At 43.0% G+C, this 22,191-nt stretch overlaps 1 protein-coding gene across 1 annotated transcript in view; it reads right to left on the bottom strand.

Moving 5' to 3' along the window:
* LOC311222957 (uncharacterized protein) overlaps nt 1-21,864 on the bottom strand; it is a gene marked incomplete at its 3' end in the record, with an annotated part of 60,894 nt that extends 39,030 nt beyond the window's left edge. The window contains exons 1-4 of the mRNA XM_084307629.1: nt 21,789-21,864; nt 20,990-21,155; nt 20,689-20,804; nt 19,908-20,570 (exon numbers count right to left, since the gene is read on the bottom strand). Coding sequence (XP_084163755.1) covers nt 19,908-20,570; nt 20,689-20,804; nt 20,990-21,155; nt 21,789-21,815 — 972 coding nt within the window. The 5' untranslated portion in view covers nt 21,816-21,864. The remainder of the gene's footprint in view (nt 1-19,907; nt 20,571-20,688; nt 20,805-20,989; nt 21,156-21,788) is intronic.
* Between the last annotated feature and the right edge of the window lie 327 nt (nt 21,865-22,191).

Here is a 22,191-nt window from a genome sequence, read left to right as displayed (position 1 = left end):
CTGCCCACTTTGACAACCTAGGATGGCTTAGAGTAGACGACAGAGTACAGCAACTTGCAATAGGCCTGGTCTACAAGATACACTACGCGACCAAGGTACCCATGTACATGTCAAAATACTTCCCAAAGGTCAGTGAATACCACGATCACAACACCAGAGGGAGCTCCACAAATCATGTAAAACCCAGATTCGGCTCAAACAAGGGACTAAACACGTTTCGCAATTATGCCACATCAATGTGGAACGCCCTACCTAAAGCTGTAAAGGAATGTGAATCACTACCCACTTTCAAAAACACTCTCAAAAAACACCTACAAATTGGCCCCTACAAATGTCCTAACCTAGTTGTACAGTAAATGACCAAGTAAGGCTTTGTCAGTATTCCAATGTACAGTGTAAAATGTGTGTGTGTCCCCTACCCAACCCCCCCCCCCCCCCCACCTCCAATGTACAGCCCTCACCCAACCCACCCAACCCCACCCCACCCACCCAACCTCCTCCAATGTACAGTTTCTACGCCAAATACACTCTTTTTCTGGACACTTTTGTATCACAAACAGTACTGTATTTGCAAATCTGATATGTCATAAATGTATAGATGTAGCAGTACTGTCTATCTGTATGTCATGTATGTCATATATGTTATGATGAATTGAAAATGGGGGACCCTGATGTAAACAAGACGAAAGTCTTTCTCTGGTCTGCATCCCCTTAACAATTGTATGTATTGAGCTGTACTGTACTGTACCCATTCTGCAATCTGTTAATAAACTTTTCAATCAATCAATCAATGGGGGCGGGCTGTCATAGAATAATATTGGTCCCGCAGAGAATACCATCCTCCATTGTTGTAGCCAGCCAGCGTTGATGCCAGTGGCGTCGTTAGCCCTGGGCTTCCGGGGCTTTAGCCCCGGATGTTTTTATCCTAGCCCCGGATCTAAAAAAAAATTAAAATTAAAACAACATTTACATTTTTTTTTTTTTTTCTTTTTTTTTTTTTTGGATGGCAGTACCCCCATTGTCTGTGCTGAATGTTTGTTAGTGTTTGGTATTTTTCTTTGGTTTTTAGTACTTTTAAACATAGATTTTTAGCAAGTAGTAGTTTTCATTTGATCCTATATAATTTTTTCATTCATCGATTTGTGGACTTTTTTTTTTAGTGTCTTGAAAGGCGCATTATAAAGGAGGGAAAAGACACTTTGGATAGTAGGGACTGCATCTCTGCCTGTCCTGGCCAGGAAACACTTTGCAACTGTGATCTCCTCTGGCAGTAGTTGGATATTGTAATGTGTGGCGAGGGGATGCAGCAATTCCACAGAGAGAAACTGGTCTGAGGCTGGATAACATGCCTGTATGCCTCTCATACGTTGTTCTCCAACTCATGAGAACCTGCTCTCAAGCTCTTGCAGCATTCTGTCGAGGACTGGATAGAACAGTCTCTGTCTCAGCTGATCTCCATGAGGTCTGAGCTTGTGCCACAAGATGACTCAACTACATACTCGTCCATCCTTTTCTGCTTCCTCCTTTGGCTGGTAGTATGTTCCTCAATCCCAAGGCCATTACATATGGCCTTTGTCCTGTCATACATGTCCACTGCCATCTCTGAGGTGCGATAACCTTTGAGTGTGTCCTGCACTGTGCTTTTAAATAGTACAGATAGGTATTGAAGATGTGCACTTTAACGCAGCAGCACCTGGAGCCATCCATACCCAATGTCCAGTGTCCACTGACAAAGACATGCTCATGATACTGTGATAAACTATAATAAGCTTTAATCGAACCCTGGTTCATTTCCTCGGATAGTCCGGTTGGTTTGGGGTGGTGTGAAAGCTCATTCACTCTTGCAAGTGAACCCTGCTGCGGTTCATTTGAGATGTGAATGCAAAGCGGACCAAAGGCAGGAAAATACCCAAAAATCGAACCTTTTTTTTATGAGAAGACTGAAACATTATGTATATAATTTTTTCGATTGCTTAAGCACAATTTTGAAAACAGGGCCTGGTGTTTCAAAACACTACACACAATTAGCACAACCACACACACAATTATCAGAACACCTCAGATCCTTTGCTAAATTAAACACAAACTATACACTAATTTATAAAAACTACATTTTATTACCATATGAAACACACGTTTCATATGACTTAATTCTGTTTGAACCAGTTACACACTGCTGTGCTTAACCTAAAACACATTTAGCAATTCTACTTCTCAGTGATTAGAGTATGTAAGTGAAGTACACAGAGAATGTGCAAATATACAATAAATTCACCAAACACTACACAAGACCAATGCTGTAGACTGATGAAAATATAATTTATTTATCTCCATATACCCAAATCAATGATGCAGACTGATGAAAAAATAAAATTCTCTCCATATACCCAAATCAATGATGCAGACTGATGAAAATATAAATGTTCTCTCCATATAACCAAATCAGTCAACATTTCAACATGGAGAATCACAACAAAACATGTCCCAGTTTTCATGCTACTACAGTGTGCATAACACAGTAAGCTCAGCAAATATCAGACAAACATAAAATACTGTATCCAGTACAGGTTAAAATTACAGTAAAACAAAAACAAAAATAGAAAAAATGTAAATAGAGTACAGAAAATACTAGACATTATCTCTTTGCCTAGCTGGATATGGCAAGAGATTATTTTGTTGTGATTCTCCATGTTGACATGTTGACTGATTTGGGTATATGGAGAGAACATTTATATTTTCATCAGTCTGCATCATTGGTTGTCTTGTGTAGTGTTTGGTGAATGTATTGTATATTTTCACGTTTTCTGTGTACAGTACTTCACTCTCCTTCCATTTTGGTTGAAGGCAGGTGAACTCACCTGCTGCATTTTTATAGTGCTTAAACCTGATTGGTGTATCTACAATTGAGCAATGGTGTGTTTGTGCATCTGATTGCTGTGTTAACCAATTGGCTCATATGTGTGGTAATTTGACATTCTATGTGTAATGTAATGCAAGTGTGTTTAGTGTTTTACAAATCACTGTGTGTATTGTTTTGCAAAAAGTGTGAGGCTGACTTTGTGCTTATAGGGGTGCAAATCTGGGCCTATGTTTTGCTCCTTGAGCTTAAGGTTTTGATAATTGTGTAATACTTTTGATTTGAGTGTTTATGCAATTGAAGAAAACTGTAAAGACTAGAGATTAACTGTTTATTTCTTTTGTACATAGGCTGTGCATAATGTTTGTTTGTTTATTTGCTTATGTGTATGATTCTTAACTGTGTTTTTATTTTGTTATTGGTGTATATGTGTGTATGTGTGTATGTATGTATGTATGTATGTATGTATGTATATGTATGTATGTATGTATGTATGTATGTATGTATGTATGTATGTATGTATGTATGTATGTATGTATGTATATGTGTATATATGTATATTTGTACCCTCGTTGGGGCCTCTTGGACCATATCAATGTTTTATCTGGCTAAATAAAGGTTAAATAAATAAATAAGAAACTGATGATTTTGTCCTGTTAACTTTGAATTTTCTATGGGGACTGCCCAGATCCCTCTCATGGACCTGGACCTCACTTTAAAAAACTCGAATCTAGTTCTTCAGTATTCGTCTCTAATTACTCAAAAAGTGCGTATTTCTGTGTGTAAAAAAAAGAAAAAAAAAGAAAAGAAAAAAAGGGGGGGAGGGGGCCCTCCACCCCCCCGGGCTGAAGCCCCACATGTTTTCTAACCCTAAAAACGCCCCTGGTTGATGCTAAATAGTTAGCGTCACATAGCTGGCCTTTTTCTGAAAACCCAAACACATATTGTTCCATAGCATACGCCTTCAGTTGATCATGACAAATCCTCTCTTACCTTGACGATTAAAAAGCCTCCATAATTTAGTAAATAAAGCTGTAGCCAGCCAGCTAGCATTGGTGCTATTCAAAATGCTATCCACATTAGCTACATAGCTAACCAACTAAATACAATGGTATCCTGAGGTAACGTTAAATACAACGTTTGCTAGTCGAAATGACTGGACACACACAGGGACAAGTTAAACATCAATCAATTAATTTATTCCAACAGGTAGTTTGAGCTGCATGTGAGCCGAGGTCTTTCTCTCCTCTCCATTGGAAACTAATGACGTTACGTTAGCTCGAAAAGCACAAAAACGGGCGACAGAAGTTAAGCTGCTAGCAACAGACACTATAACACTTCCGGTCGGGGGATTTCAAAATAAAAGAGCGACGTCTAAAAGCACCGGAAATACGTTTATTTTGTACATTATCTAACGTTAACACGAACCTAAACTAACTTTAGTTAAACTAACTTTGCGCGTCGATGTTGCAGAAGCATAAAGGCAGAGTGTCTGCAACACTGTTGCTTTGTTGATGTTGTGTTGCAGTTGCTTTGAAGTTTCTGTAGCATGCAGAGGCCTTTAGAAGGGCAATTTTGGTCCATAGGAATGAATGGTGGAATGTTCAAAACAGCTGATATTTTTAAAGTTTTTGCTTAACTTTTTGTAAATTGCGACAGTGGTTTAATAAATTTTGGACGTAGATATAAGAATAAGACATCAGAAGGATGCCACAGCTGTGTCCTTGCTCATAAAAGAAAAATAAATGGAATTGGACATTTATATCTCAACGTATGGCCATTCCTTTGACAGTCACACTCCACATACACCCTAATGCAGTGATTCCCAACCTGGGGTCCGCGGACCCCTGGGGGTCCGCCAGGGGGCGCAGGGGGTCCGCCAGACCACAGATGATTTGAGTTTTTTTTTTTTTTTTTTTTTTTTTTTTTTTATCATCAGAAGCATGAATAGTCTCTCCACTACAATAAAAAAATAAAGATAAATAAATAAACATCTAGACATGATTTTTGAATGTTAACAGTAGGCTACCGGGTAGCCGCTAAAACGCGAATCAGTTGACTGTATCACTTTCTGTAGCTAGCCTAGCACGCTAGTTAACTTTCTCGGCTCGTCTGCAGTCAGCCGCCAGAGGCGAAAATGTGTGACAAACGAAAAGGAGATGATGGCAGCTCATCTGCAAAACAAGTTAGGACCTACAGCAATCGCGAAAATTACATCACCATGGGCTTCACTGAGGGACCAGACAAACGACCTGAGTGTGTGATTTGTGGAGAAAAGTTGGCAAACTCGAGCCTGAAGCCCAGCAAGCTGAAGAGACATCAGGCGTCTAAGCACCCAGAAACCGTTGGGAAGGATCCAGACTTTTTTCTGAGGAAAGAACAGTCTCTCAAGGCGAACAAGCCCGTTGATGTTAGAGTAGCGTGGAGCAGGGGTGGCAGTGATTTACAGAAGGCTACCGAAGCCTCCTTTGAGTGTTCGCTTTTAATTGCAAAAGCAAAGAAACCGCACAATATTGGTGAGCAGCTCATCAAACCAGCCTGCATCAAAATGGTTTAGAAACTGTGCGGCCCACAGGTGGCGGATAAACTAAAATCAGTACCACTCTCGAACAATGTAGTGAAATACCGAATTGATAAGATGTCAAGTGATTGCGAGCAGCAGCTGTCAGAAAAGCTTAGAAAGGGTCCATTTGCCATACAACTTGATGAAACTACAACTGTCGCAGACGAGGCTGTGCTCATCGTTTATGTGCAATATATTGAAAATGAGGATCTGAAGCAGGACATTCTCATGTCAGTCAACCTTACTACCACCACTCGAGGTGAGGATATTTTTACTGCAGTGGATTCTTACTTCATTCAACATAAATGCAAACCGTTCACCATTAGGGCCTGATTTGAGAGGATGAATACAGGATTTGAATATTGGCCAAAATTTTGAAATACATAAGGTGCAAGATTAGATTTGTTGATTGAAGGCACAAGTCAAAGAAGCATAGTGGGTCTAATTATGATGCATATGCCTGTGTATAAGCAGTTTGTTATTAAAATGAAAAAAAAAAGGTATTAAACCCAGCTAGGACAGATTCTCTCTGCTACTGATTGGAATTTCCTGTCTCATATTTAGTTTAATTTGTTGCATTGATTTGTTCCATAAATGCAAACCGTTCACCATTAGGGACTGATTTGAGAGGATGAATACAGGATTTGAATATTGGCCAAACATTTTGAAATGCATATGGTGCAAGATGAGATTTGTTGATTGAAGGCACAAGTCAAAGAAGCATAGTGGGTCTAATTGTGATGCATATGCCTGTGTATAAGCAGTTTGTTATTAAAATGAAAAAAAAAAAAGTATTTTATGGTATCTTATTAGGAGGGGGTCCGCGAATTTCATCAGAGATGTTTGGGGGTCCCTGGGGGGAAAAAGGTTGGGAACCACTGCCCTAATGGACTCTCCACTCTAGCTAAAATCTGTGATTTCACAGTTTTTGCGCTTGTCTTCCGATCACCACAGCAATTATGCCACATCAATGTGGAACGCCCTACCCAAAGCTGTAAAGGAATGTGAATCCCTACCCACATTCAAAACCGCTCTTAAAGAGCACCTACGGGAGGCTGCAATTCGAAACTGGCCACTGTAAATGTCCAAACCCCCCCACCCCCTCCTAATAGACAGTCTCCTCCCCACCGCATGTATATATTCTCTCCCCGCCGTATGTATATTTCTCTCCCACCCACCCACCCCCTCCAAATGTACAGTCTCCTCCCCACCATATTCTCTCCGCACCGTATGTATATTTCTCTCCCACCCACCCACCCCCTCCTAATGTACAGTCCCCTCCCCATCATATGTATATACTCTGTCAGGATCTATGGGTAACAGTACTGTATATTTGAATATCGTATATGTCACAAATGTAACAGTACTAAATACCTGTATGTCATGTATGTCCCTATGCCATAAATGTCATGTATGTTGTGTATGTCATAAATGTCACTATGAATTGAAAATGGGGGACCCTGATGTAAACAAGACAAACGTCTTTCTCTGGTCTGCATCCCCTTAACAATTGTGTGTATTAAGCCGTACTGTATTGTACCCATTCTGCAATCTGTTAAATAAAGTTTTCATTCATTCATTCATTCATTCATCCATTCATTCATTCATTCATTCATTCATTCATTCATTCATTCATTCATTCATTCATTCATTCATTCATTCATTCATTCATTCATTCATGCATTCATTCATTCATTCATTCACAGAGGCCACATATTCAAATATCTAAGCTTGATCTCTTATGGTTTTACTTTAATTGTCGTCTAAGTCAGGGGTTCCCAAAGTGTGTGTGTGTGTGTGGGGGGGGGGGGGGGTCGCCAGATGATTCCAACGAAAAAAGAAAAAGAAATCCAATATATATATATTTTTTATGCAGTCCAGCCACTGAACAGGCCAGGCCAGTGTTTCTAGTTGCAGCAGCGCAATAGTTAGATCAGGGGTTCCCAAACTTTTCAGGCCGGGGCCCAGAAAATGAGGCGTCAGAGAGCCGCGGCCCAATGCACATCGTCTAGCTTTTTTTTTTTTTTTTTTTGCCAGATGGCCGATTTTTTAAGCCAAATATCACTTCAATCCTATTAAGTTAGTTCAAGTTAGTTATTCATTTATATGTGCTATTTATGAGAGGGCTAACTTGTTGCAAAATAATAATGATAATAATAATAGCCTCATTAAAATACTATTGTTGTTGTATTTTAGAATACAATAGAATAGATCATCTCGCGGCCCACCCGTGGCTGCTCGCGGCCCACCTTTGGGTCGCGACCCCGACTTTGGGAACCACTGAGTTAGATAACCTAGATGGGGAACAACCAGGAGATCACTGCAACTCACACAAGTTGGAGAACTATCTCTCTCTCTCTCTCTCTCTCTTGCTCTCACACACACACACAAAGGGAGCTGCATGTGATTGGTGGAGGCGGGACCCTTACAAAAACAAAAAATCCATCAAAATCAGTGTTGTTGCTAATCATTGACACATGCTAGCATGTAATAATCCCCCCCAGAAAAATCTACTTTGCATTTGATATATTGCAAATATATGCCATCACACACACTGGCATTTAAAGGGTTAGAATTATAAAATGAATATGTGGTGTTATGATCAGGGCTGAAGTTGAATTAAAGATTGTATTTTTTTCAATCTGACATTACAAAAAAACAGAAAATCCATCAAAATCAGTGTTGTTGCTAATCATACTGCTAGCCAGTTTTTTAACAATAATTTGTGATGCCATCACAAACACTGGCATTTAAAGGGTACAAATAAAAAAAATCCTGCACCAGAATGCAGGAAATGAAGTCTTTGTATCCAAAACTTCCTGGTGGGGGACCCCCAGACCCCCACTTAAAAAGTGGCCCGACTGGGGCTATATTTTGCACTATATATGGCCTGAATGATTTTCCCAGTCCGGCCCTGGTTAAAAGCCTCCAATGCTTATTAGTGTGTGTGCGTTTGAACGTTTGCATGTTTCAACCATACATTTCCATTTATAAAAAAAAAATTATAATAATAAAAATATATATATATATATATTGTTTTTCTTTTAATTTTTTTTTACCTCCTATAATAGTGGGGGTCGCGGCTCTCTGACACCGTTATTTGGGGGTTGCGGCCTGAAAAGTTTGGGAACCCCTGGTCTAAGTGACAGAAGCGCCGCCTCATTGAAATGCATTATGGAAGGATGTGTGTAATTTAGGATTTTAATCAATTAAGGCTGGCAGTGGGGTCGCATGCACATAAAACAATTATAAACTTTCACTTAAAGGGACAGGCACAAGAATGAGCCTCTTACACTTTCACATGGAAAACACACACACACACACAGACACACACACGCTTATGGAAGATGTGAAGTACATACTTCAATTCATTGGTCTATGTTAACCATGCCCCTTTCATAAACCACACCCCCCATATAGAGGCCTCATTCCTTTCATATCTCAAGAACCGCTTGTGTAGAGACTTAACCCCTTAAGGTTACCCCACATTTAGCATAAAACGCCTGACGATTGCATACCCAAAGTAATTAGCTATGTATTATACTTTATACTTATAGCACATGCATGAGTCTGGTCTCTTTTTAAAGGTAACATTCTGAGGTTTCCTTGAGTGCTAATGTATTAGAGAAACAGAGGTTTGAATCTATATGATGTTTCTGTATTCATGTATGGGTACAAAATTCCCTAAAATGAAAATACTCAAGTAAAGTACAAGTACAGTACACATGATCTTGCAAATAACAGGCCATCTGGCATAGTGGTGAGTGGCACGCACACACACACACCATATCTCTCATGGAGGTGAAATATTCCCCATGTTGTTTATACTAGTCCGAGTCGCTCAGCCCCCCGCTGCTGTCGATAACTACTACTACTACTACTACTACTACTACTACTACTACTACTACTACTACTACTACTACTACTACTACTACTACTACTACTACTACTACTACTGTGAGAACCTCTGTGTGTGAATGCCTAGTTTACTTATATCCTTACGAGGACCAAATCGGTGGTGGAAGAAGTAGACAATTATTTTGCTTAAAGGAGCTGTAAGTGGTATTTATTTTGTTAAAATAAGTGGTCTACTCTACATGTTAAAATAACAGCTCTACATTCTGACAGCCGTCACTGATATATAGTGCGGTGGCTTAGCACCAGATTTGAGAAGGATGTGGACACGCCGGACAAAAGCACCAAATTTTTCCCACGTGTTCCTTTCATTTTGGGGTAGGGGCCACGTCATCGTGATGGATTTCAAGATGGCCGCCATGTAAAATCAAGGTTCTGCCCATTAATAAATATCTTGGTCCATAGCGCGCTCAATATTTGAGCGAACACAAAGGTATTGGTATCACTGTAAACTAGAGAAGCTAAGCTTTCCAATGGTATCATTTTCATTAAGCCCAACTGTTGGGAAGGGGGTGTTAATAGGCAATGATTCAAAATTATGTTAAATTTTCGCCTAGAAAAAACTGCCATGCTCATCTTCCAAAAGGTCCCTTGGCCGTTCACATGAATATATCAGAGTGAACATTGGTTTTATAGGTACCCACAAGCCTCTTCTTTCCAGACATACCCACTTTGTCCAACTTGCATGCTATTTGGGGAGATAATCAAGCAGGTTTGTGCATGTGGTACAAATGTGTCGAACATTCTAACAACTGCCAAAAATGTGAATGTTGGGTTAGGGTTTGTTGTTAGAATGTTGAACATAGAAGATCAATTTTGGTGTCAAACTACACATTTTCTGGGTCAATAAATGTGCTAATGCTATGAAGAATGTCACCAGATGAATATTTGTACCATTCTAACAACATATTTACATCATTTGTAAATGATCTTTGTTGTTGTTTGTTGATGTTTGATGTTTGTAAGAGATGTTTAGTCAGTAACATGGGTCTCCCAGTCCTTCCGCTCTGCACTAAACAGAAAATAAATGTCCCACTTTATCCAATCAGGAGAGAGAACTCCACACTACAAAAATAATAAATAAAACCTAGTTTCTATTTAAAAATTGTTAAGCAAATGTTACACAAATGTGGAAAAGTGTCCTTGAAATAAGTAAAATAATCTACCAGTGCAGTAACCAAATATGGCTTGGCAAGATTTCTTGGAATAAGTAAAAATATCTAGGGTTCTCTCTCCTGATTGGATAAAGTGGGAAGGGATACCAGTAAATATATTCTCTGTTTACTGCAGAGCGGAGAGACTGGGAGACCTGAATGCCTTCTACAACAGAACTGCATTTCCGCGTCTCTGATTGGCCAGGTAATTTCTGGTCATGTGACATGTACGCCCAATCGTGGGACCGCAAGTTTCTACACTGGTTAGGCTTAGGCGCTCGTTCGAAGTTGATTACGGTTAGAGTTTGTCTTAGAGCATGGCGATAGAACGCCTGCCCTGATTCCGACGGTTAAGCTTAGGCACTCTTTCAAAGTTGGTTAAGGTTAGAGTTTGTCTTAGAGCATGGCGATAGAACGCCAGGTAGTTTGCAGGCTGTTAGACCCGGAAATAGGCGCAGAACTTGCTGTCCCACGATTGGCGCACATGTCACATGACCTGGCCAATCAGAGTGCAAAACTCGAACGCGGAAATGCAGTTCCGTCGTCGAAGGCATACACGCGACTGGGAGACCCATGTTACTGAGCAAACACTACACTCAGTATATGAGTGATGGAATGTAGAGCTATTTAACACTTATTTTAACAAACACAATTACCACTTACAGCGCCTTTAAACCTGAATTATTGAATCTTTTCAGGGAAAGAATTTAGCTTATTTAGCTATCTAAATCATGGAGTTGGGTTGAACAAGGGGAAACTCTTCCATCAGCGATGCATGAAACCCGGTAGAATTGCCCATACAAGCCCTTCTGGTTGGGAGAAATCTTCTCTGCATAAAGGAAGTGAGTATTACAACGAAGTAATATGCTCCAGTCTCAAATCTAGAGCATAAATGGTACGACACAAATGAAAAACAGTGCCCAAAGTTACCTCCCTTAAAGAAAGTACTTTTTAAAGAGGAACCCACGCGAGATGGGGGGTGAATGGCGAGCAGCCAGCAGTGCAGCTGGGCGAGGAAATAATGGTAGTTTAGGTGGACTGGTCAAGACCTGTTGTGTCGCATTATGGGTTGGGGTTATGCAGTGCAGGTAAGAGAGAAACAAAAGGAGAGGAATATGGGGGGGGGTGCGTAATGACCCGCATCATTGGTCTAAGCCTCCTTCCAAAGTTCATATAAATACTCCAATTCATCCATACTCCCTCCCTCTGATTATACCGTCTGTTTCCAAGAACCAGCATTTGTCCAGTTCCGTAATTGTTTTGAGACATTGAAACTGTCTGTAAGAACAGAAGCAAGTGAGTGTGTGTGTGTGTGTGTGTAAGTCCCGCTGAGAGCATCGTCTCACGCCCCAGGAAGGGGTTGAAATGTCAAACATGTGTTATCACAACCATCTTGACTTAGACGCCTTCTCTCCTTCTCTCTCTCACACCCTCATGTAGCCTATACTGTAAATACGCACCCGCTGAAAGAGAAAAGTGCATGACATCATCGCCAAGCAGAGATCCCTTCCCCTTTCTCCTCTTGCAGAACCAGTAACAGTGCGTACCTAAATAGTCTAATGTATTTATGTCCAAAACATGCACGCACACACACACACACACACACACACACACACACACACACACACACACACACACACACACACACACACACACACACACACACACACACACACACACACACACACACACACACACACACACACACACACACACACAAGCGTATTGTAATTACTCGTAAAATGGATTGTAAAGTGTGTGACATCATTGCCAAAACACATATCACTTTCCCTGTCTCCACATACAGAACTATGCACACTGCATGCCTAGATAGTCTAGTATTACATCTGAAGCACACACACGCACACATGCACACGCACACACACACAGACGATGGATGCTCCCTCTCTCTTTCACACATAAACATACTTTTAAAACGGATTGTAAAATGGGTGACATCTTGGTCAAAACACACACTGTAGTAAATTGAAGTCTTGTAGCTAACTTTGTCGTGGTCATTCTTAACACATTCGGGGCCAACCACGTATATATACGTGTTTCGGATCCACCGCTTGAGGGCCAACCACGTATATACGTGGCAAGGTTGTTTTGGCTTTTATTCCATTGTAATATCCTACTCAATGTCACCCTGCGGCACTGCAGATTTACCCTACTCTTGGAATTCGGAAAAGTGCATTACCGGCCAGATCCTCATAGGGGCGCTGTCTCAATAATGCAGTGTTCCCTGTTACAGACCGGTGTTTTTTTTATTTTATTTTTATGCATGGGTTTTTCTGTTAGCCTAAAGCTATGCTTGTAGCCGATGGCCTGGAATAGTTTTTGGGACGCTGAATTCAGTATGCAGTAAAGGAATATATCATCAGCCAATGGACATATGGATCTACCAGATGGCGATCGATAACTGGGAAATCCTTTTGGGGATCCAACCGGCCACAGGTAAGAGCTTTTTCACGTAAATTACATGCTGATCAGGCCTTGTTAACATAGCCAACCAGCCTATCAGCGAATAAGGCTACTGAGGCTAATGGCGTTATTGGTAATCAATAATCAGAAACGACGTCCCCCGCCCCTTTCATGCATGCATGGTGGACCATGATACCGACAATATGCATTTTGAGTTTTAGCTCTAGCTGGTCTATAGCCGAAACGCCATTCGATTTAACGTTATTAGCTTAGCGCCCTATATCTCTCGTTCCAGGAAATATACCAGAACATTCCGGTATATAGTTCATATTCACGACGGTATAAAATGGGAACGTATTGATGAAAAAATTATTTGTATAAGGCATATTGAAGGGACGGTTTATAGTGTCAATTGACAATGAGAATGGACAGATAGCAATAATATAAAGTATAGATTTAGCTCTACAAACAGCCTCACGCACAATGAAAGTTTGTTTTGATATGCTGGCCGTATAGAGTGGGATTAGACGGATCCCAATGGCCCCGAATGTGTTAAGGCATAGAGGTCTGGTTTTGAGAGCAGGAAGGTGGAACACGGTTTCAGTGGACAATGGTCCGATGATAGCAGAGGTTGGTTTATTCAGCAGCAAAGCAGGTCAACAGCAGAGTTACATGGTTTCAGCTTGAGACAGCTACATTATGTTTTTCCCTCTCGTTACCAACAGGCCTGTTTTATAGTTCTATATCATACTGGCTCCGCTCAGCGTCATCTGCACTAACCTCATTTCGTGCACAGCACTGAATAAAAATCCACAATGTACCTTTACATACCAACATCCATCTGGCCACACCCCTATCCGCTACCTTCATAAGCAGGTGTGTGGTCACCTACTCGCCTCCTTCTTTATTTTCACCACAAGGAAGTGCCTGTTGTATACCCCACTTGACGAGGTTATTAAGCTGAAGAAAGTTGAGAGGAAAACAGAAGACGGGAAGATACGTTGACATTATATCTTTATTTTCTCTCTCACTATTTTCGAGAAAATACGGCGATATTGTCTTCGTCACTGGAGTGTCTGGAAGATGCTGATCATTCTGACCTCCACCGGCTTTTTCGTATTAGGGGCTCGCGCCGCTGATATACTCCCCAACTGCAGTCCTCCTTGCTGCGGCTGGTTGGGTATTGACCCTCCGGTCATACAGCTGGACTGTGGGAGGCACCGGCTGTTGTGAGAAACCGGTTTGCTTCCGTGTTGGGTGAGTACTGTTTTGCTTGCGAGCGCTAGTTGTCTGTTAACGCTATGGGGGTTAGCTGACAATTTTACGAAAGCCGGCCCCGGACTGGGGTCATCTGCTCGGCTTCTTAAGCGGCGGACGGAGGATCTTGGTCTGACGCCCATGATGGTCAACCTAGTGGGCCGCGACCTGGTTGAACCCAGGATTCTCTGGACAAGCGGATGCTTCTCTGTCCCGTGCAGGCCCCATCTTTCACGTGAATGTGAAAGTACACCCTAAGGCACGAGGAAAAGTGGGCATGGATCTTCGTTATCGGGAGTTCCATGCTCAAGTCGGCTGCAGCCCGGATGGGAATTGTGCCGGCTCCGCTGTATGTCTGGTAAATCACAGTTGAAAACTGTGTTTGACATTTCTTTTTCTCTTCCCTCTTAGGATGGGGAGGGACTCAGGCGGCGGCCTGTCTGAAGTGTGGCTTATTATGTCGTTGTGTACAGTTCAGGTGATAGTGATATAAATAACTGGTCGGTTAGCCTATTTAAAAGACCCACGCCTCTTAAGCCTAAGGTAGTTTAAAAGGAGGAAGTGCTCCATGCCCCGTAAACCCACTCCCAGACTGTTACTCCCACCCACGTCACCTATCCCCGCCCCTGAGACACTACACACGTGAAGGAAAAAGAGTCTGCCCTGCACACGTGTCTATGACTATCAAACGTCAACTTAGAATCACACTATACCACACGGTTCACTACAAACAGCCTGAAATAAGCATCGATATACAGCTATCTGTTGGAGCCAAATGTATGATTTCGTTTACTTTGTAAATAATTGTATAGGTCTATAGTCTATATTTCATACATAGCCTATAGAAGCACTTAAAATGCCATAATCTATATAATCACTGTTAGTGCCAAATGTATGGTTGTGAAATTATTATTATTATTGTTATCGGTATGAATGAAGTCATGACTTATATACATAATGGGTTTTGTGATCATGTATTGTTGTAATTATTATATTTTTGATAAGCTAATTAGGGAGATGCCAATTGAGATGCATGTGGCTAATTTGGGGAAACAGGCATCAGGTGTTTAAAATGGGCTGGCCGTCACACAGCCAGTGTTCTAAGAATGTTTGGTATGTGGCGACACGGTTTTTTGACCGCTGCAGAGCAGCCTATGTTTTGATTGTTTTGATTCTACAATATGATTTCGCCGTCAAACGGTAAGATAAACATTTCCTATGGTTCATTGTGGGGATTATTGGAATCCGAAGATCTATATGGAAAATATGAAAGGAAAATAAATGTCTCATACAAAATCCGATCTCCCGAGTGCTGATATCTGAGCGCGTCAACCAAGCGCATACCAGTAGATCCAGAAGGTGCATTTATGTTGTATAAGGATTGCACCTTTACTATCCCTCGGGGAGCCACGGCAAATGATTTAGGGAGAATATAGGTAGATAAATACACACTAAGTGTTCACACGGTAAATTAAGGGGGTTTGGATAGGATAGTGGGTGTTGTTCACTGCTAGGGGTTGTGACCAGGCCTAGAATACTCCTCCCATATCCTAACCTAGATCTGGGGCAGTGGAAGCGCTGAGTTACAAACAATACAAAAAAAAGGTTAATGATAACCGGGGCCCGAAGCTGAGGGCCGGAAGGACGCCACCTCCTTCCGCTCCCGTAGCCCCTCTCGGCTTCGGGCTAAAAACTGTTCGGTCTGTACTGGGGTGTTTTAGGCCCTCCAAGCACCAGGCGTGCAATAATGTCCTTCCGCCTGTAATGAAAGGCACAGTCAGTAAGAGCAAGGTTCCCCCCGTTCACGGGTTTGTCACAATGCACAATGGATTAGATATCCTCCAGATTATTTAGAAAAGAGAGAAAAGGTAGTTCACAGAGGATGGAGAATCCACAATACTAGGTTCCAGTCTTCGACAGTATTACTGGCTTTACTGTATGCCGTTCCGATAATCTTCAGCTTCACGCCACTAATAATATTCCTAATTCAAATGCAGTCACCGTTCGTCTATGTCTTCATTTACCACTCGGGAAAATAGTTTGTTTGTTTAGGCACGTATTCTACTGTCTTGCGTTCTTTACTCACGGCGCCCGGTGTGGCGATAATGTCCCTCCGGTCTGAAGCTCCACTCGTTTCCACTCTGGAGGAAACACCGCAGTCGCCGCTATGAACTGGTTCCACTGGAGGAAAGGTAAAAACACAAAAAGAGCTGTGTGTCCTCGCAGCCCTGCGTCCTCTGCTACCGTCCTCTCGACTCCCGTTTTTGTTCTGCCCTTGTCCGTCATTGATTCTCCTTTCAGTAGCGCCAGCACTTCCGGGCACCGCCCCCGTCACGCCAGCCAGCCAATCACCTCGCGCTCCCTCCAACGACGCTCCCCAGCTGCGTAAGAAGAAGAGGGCACACATGTGTAGCCTGTATAATGTTTACATACGCTACCCCCCCCTGGTGGTCCTGCACTCGCCTGCTGTAGCTGTCGTCTGCACAAAATCACCATCCTCCCAAGATGGCTCTCTCCGCTCCCGTCAGGACCTCCTGGACTCCACTCCGTCTAAACAAAACAACAGGGACAGCATGGTGCAGTACAGCGACGGTACTTCACATATCATTATCAGCTGATATTCACTTGCCTTTTCCATCAGCCAGGTATGCCTTTAGGTCCTCTTCCAGACCATCCCGGGACACGTCCTCCTCTTTGGCTCCCGCAGGTATATACACCCCCCATACAGATACCCCTATACCCCCACCCGCGACAATAGCTGCTTAGCTGGCGTGCTAGTTTGTGGCCTACTGTGTTAGCCAGTCAGCTGTTAGCTGCGGCGCTAGCTCGTTGTGTTCACTAGGCTAGTAAACGTTAGCTTGTTGCTTTCAGTCGGGCGGCTGTTAGCTTAATGCTACACTGTTGAACATTACTGTGACTATGACATGCCTTAAACACTCTGACTACGACGTCATCTTTGACAGAGGATGTTAGTCGACCCTACACCCGGGTGCCATGCCAGCGAGGACTTCGTCAACATGGAGAACGGCGGCTGGGTGGCGTAGCGGACATACCCTCGTCACCAACGCAGGAGATGCTGGGTTCGACTCGGTGTCCCGTTGACCAGTGTTGCAGTCCTCTCGGCCTGCGCTCAGGGTGAAGGTAGGAGTCCTGACCGGACTTTAAACACTTCTTCTTTTCTTCCCTTCTAAATGTTTTGTAATAACGATGTTTCCAAAACATGTGTTGCTGCAATACATTGAGCATACGACGCGTGTTGTGTGTGAATTGTCTTGTCACTGGTATAGCTTCTCTCTCCATAGTAAATCGGTGTTGTTTTTTACATGTGTAAAAATGAACTGGTTAGTTGTGATGAGAACATGTGTGTTCATGTAACGTTGTAACGTGGGTGAACTCACAACTAAGAGGGTGAGTTAACCTGTGAAGCTATGCTTAGTGACATGTGATTGAGGAATGAATCTTTTTCTCAGCCTGTGATGACAATGAACAGCATGTTCACATATTAACAGGGGTACCTGTTCAACTTGGTCGTATCAAGGGTAAGATAGGAGGGGTGACCCCCCGGTTTCCCTGGGGCTTCCCCCCCTCCTCTCAGACATGTTTGTTTACAATATATTGTGTCACTGTGTTTGTGGGGATACGATGTAACCCTCAGCTTAAGTTGCTGGGGTTGTGCTTCCGCTTGAGAAACAATTTTTTCCTAAAGAAACGGTTGTTTGGTCACTTATCATGTGTGCTTAGCAAGGTCTGTGGCCATTACATAATCGAGGACTTGTGTCTTCTCTCGTTATGAAAAACGGCGTTCCTCTGTAGTAAGAGTGTACTTTTGCCATTTTTTGTTGTGATGAAGGGTTGTGTGTGTCGTTGTGATCTACAACTGGGTTAGGTTTGGCCCACAGAAGCACATGTGTAAGTCTGGACCGGGGCTCTTATGCCCGCTCTTAACTGGGCGATTTTCGGCCGTCCCAGACGAAAGATGACCAATCGTGGCATAATCTGTGGTCGTGGGCGAAATCGTGGCTCCAAGACGCAGGTCGTACGTCGCACAGTGAGAGAGGTTCAAAGATGACCGACGTGCAAGTCTTGCGATCAAAGATGCCTGCGACACATATCTGACAGTGCTTGATATTCTACGACCAGCGTCAGCTACCAACCAATAGAAATGCAGCATGATGACGTGTGATCAGTGCGACCGCATGATGACGTGTGATCAGTGCGACACATGTGCGTTTATGTGGGACAGTGACTGTACAATCCAATAATGCCGCCCCGCAAACGGACGCCAATTGTGTGGAGTCGTATCAAAGAGGAGAGGCTTGTCGAGTTGTGGCAACAGAAGCCATGCCTGTATGATGTGTCCTCCAGCTGTTACCATGACCGTGTACAGAAGGACAAAGAATGGAAGGAAATGGCGGAGGAATTGCAGCTCCCGGGTGAGTTTAACGTTAGTGGCTAGCTAGCTAGCTAGCGGCTGGCTAGCTAGCTAGCTAGCTAGCGGCTGGCTAGCTAGCGGCTGGCTAGCTAGCTAGCACACACACACACACTATGCAAGTACAGTCTTGTTTCTGTCAGCCCACTTTCAGTGTACATTAACTAACGTAATGTTGTTATTGCGCTTCACAGCCGAAGAGGTGGTAACGCATGCAGCGTCCCTGCGCACCCAATACGGGAAGCTATTACATCCCAAACCCAGTGGAAGTGGGACTAAAGACCCAACCCAGCGACAGACATGGATACTGAAGTACCTGGACTTCCTAAAGCATCATGTATTGCCTCGTCAGTCCTACAGCACCCTGGAGGTATGTGTATATTTGGAAATTGACAATAATAACGTACTTACTGTACATACTTGATTGATTGATTGAAAACTTTATTAACAGATTGCAGAATGGGTACAATACAGTACAGCTCAATACACACAATTGTTAAGGGGATGCAGACCAGAGAAAGACTTTCGTCTTGTTTACATCAGGGTCCCCCATTTTCAATTCATCAGGATTGAACCACTAAAGTTGTCAGACCGTTTATTTCTTAATAATGAATACTATAGTCTGTGGTGGCCTTGACTTCTTAAATTTCTCTTTTAATTACACGTTTAAAATCAACTGGATGAACGTTTCTCTGTAACCCATTCTATTTGGAATTTTATACCAAACTATATATTTTCCATATATCTACAAACTATATACTGTAGTAGCCTTTGTAAAATACCCTGTAACCCACTGCCTCTCGTGGTTTATTGCTTAATTATCACCTTGTACTGTGTCCTACAGTTCACAAATGGTGTCACCTGCATAATCATTGTGTGTATACTTGGTCAATAAAGATTATTCTGATCCTATGTCCTTCATCCAGCTAGATGATTCAGTGACGGACAGCTGTGCTGACACTGCTGAACAAGATCCAGAGAGTGATGACCTTGGGGAATCAGCGGTGTCAGAATCATCAGCACAGGACCCACCAACCCGTACATCCACACCCACACCCACACCGGGTGGTCAGGCAAAAGTGGTCCGGAGCAAGCCATGGGAGAGAGGGCTGAACCTTGAGAGAGAGAAGATTGACCTCCTCAAGCAAGTAGTTTCAGACAACAGAGATGATGATGATGAAGATGTAATTTTTGGTAAACAGGTGGGCAGTGAGATGCGTCACGTAACGGATCCTGTTGAAAAAATGCGAGCAAGGCGGTCCATCATGAGGATGATTTATGAATCTCAGGACAGAAGCATGTCAATACGTCAACAGAGATGATGTGGTGGTCCTCATCCTCCGTGTCGACCAGAGCAGGGGGGATGTAGGTGTCTGTGGCCTGGGCTCGTAGGTAGTTGTGCAGGGAGAGAGCAGCCAGGGTTATCTGGGACACTGTATCTGGTTCTAGGGGAATGATGGTGAGAAAGACTCGCCATTTGTTGGCAAGTATGCCAAACGCATTCTCTACAACACGCCTCGCTCTTGACAGTCTGTAGTTGTAGACACGCTGGTCATGGTCAAGCTGTCTGAAGGGGTATGGCTTCATCAGGTGTGTGTGGAGCGGAAAAGCCTTGTCTGCAATGAACATGAAAGGGGTGACTACATCTGTACCTGGCAGACTTTGGGCTGGCGGGACATTTAACTGGTTGCTGTCCAATGCCTTTTTCAGGTCACAGTGGGCATAAACACCTCCATCAGACACTCTGCCCTGGGTTCCAATATTCGCATAGAGGAAACGATAATTGGCGTCTACAACAGCCATCAGGACCACAGAGAAACGAGACTTGTAGTTCCTGAAGGTGCTCCCACTGTTGCCTGGTGGGCGGATGGTGATGTGTTTTCCATCTATGGCTCCGAGACAGTGAGGGAATTGCCAATTCTCCTGGAAGCCACTGGCCACTGCTCTCCACTCAGCCTCTGTAGTCGGTGTCTACACAAACAGACAGACAGACTGCATCAGAACAGTGACATGAATCTATCAATATTTATCTGATCTAGGTATGATTGTCCCATATGTTACATTCTAGCTGCTTCTAAATGGATCTTACCGTCAGGTGATCCTTCTTCAGGACCTGGTGCAACACCTTGCATGTCTCCTTGACAATCACACCAACAGTGCTCTGTCCAATACGGTACTGGAAGCTCAGGGAAGTGAACGACTCTCCTGTCAGCATGGAGAATGATTGTAGAATATCATTTATGTATGCGCGTCGACAAATAAATGTGCCAAACTGCAGCATATCAGAACTATTAGACTGACACATTCTATAGTTACATTCTGGTCACCGCGGATACACTGTAGCCTGAGTTCACTTGGGTTTACCCTCCACTACAACCCCTGATTATTACCTGTTGCTAAGTATCGCAGTGTGATGGACAGTCTCTCTCTGGCAGTGATCGCTCTCCTCATCTGGGTGTCTGCTTTGGAGATATAAGGAGCCACCAGCTGTAGCAGATGATCGAACTGTTCCACATCCATGCGGAGTAGACTTCTGAATCCACTTCGATCATCTGTCTAGAAGTACAACAGGCAGACTTTAATGAGTGCATTGAGAACAACACAAGCTAGCAGTGAGGTAAACAAGCTCAACATTCATTAGGAGGGTACGACACATGTAGCGTTAGCATGCTGACGTTAGTATCTAGAAGTACAACAGGCAGACATTAATGAGTGCATTGGGAACAACACAAGCTAGCAGTGATAACAAGCTCAACATTCATTAGGAGGGTACGACACATGTAGCGTTAGCATGCTGACGTTAGTATCTAGAAGTACAACAGGCAGACATTAATGAGTGCATTGGGAACAACACAAGCTAGCAGTGATAACAAGCTCAACATTCATTAGGAGGGTACGACACATGTAGCGTTAGCATGCTGACGTTAGTATCTAGAAGTACAACAGGCAGACATTAATGAGTGCATTGGGAACAACACAAGCTAGCAGTGATAACAAGCTCAACATTCATTAGGAGGGTACGACACATGTAGCGTTAGCATGCTGACGTTAGTATCTAGAAGTACAACAGGCAGACATTAATGAGTGCATTGGGAACAACACAAGCTAGCAGTGATAACAAGCTCAACATTCATTAGGAGGCTACGACACATGTAGCGTTAGCATGCTGGCGTTAATAACGTTACTTACCTCAAGTTCCATTTGCAGGACTGGCATTCCCAGTTGGCCTCTTTTCCCTAGCCACGACTTTGTTCTCTTTCTCTTTTTTTTTTAAATATAGCCGGCCTCTCTAGGCACATAAAAGCCACTATGGCAAGTGTTCGCTTCCTGGACATTGGCATGTTCACAGTCTGCTTCTTCTTCGTATCACGACCGTCTTGTTTACAACTCGTCAGGTTGACGCACACTGATGACACACAGGATAACGCTTTATGATGATGCTACGCTTTATTATGACGCTACGTAGTCTGCGTCGTAGCCTACGACTCTCATCGCACAGTGTACATGCATCAGATTGATGGTCGTACCCAAGATTATTCAATTTGTGTCGCACAGTGTGGCTTGCAAGGAACTTATAAGATGCAAAATATCT

This window comes from Notolepis coatsorum (genome assembly GCF_963971535.1).
Source record: "Notolepis coatsorum genome assembly, chromosome: 1".
NCBI lineage: Eukaryota > Metazoa > Chordata > Actinopteri > Aulopiformes > Paralepididae > Notolepis > Notolepis coatsorum.
Note: the sequence above shows the minus strand (reverse complement) of the source record. Positions and strands in the feature narration are given on the sequence as shown.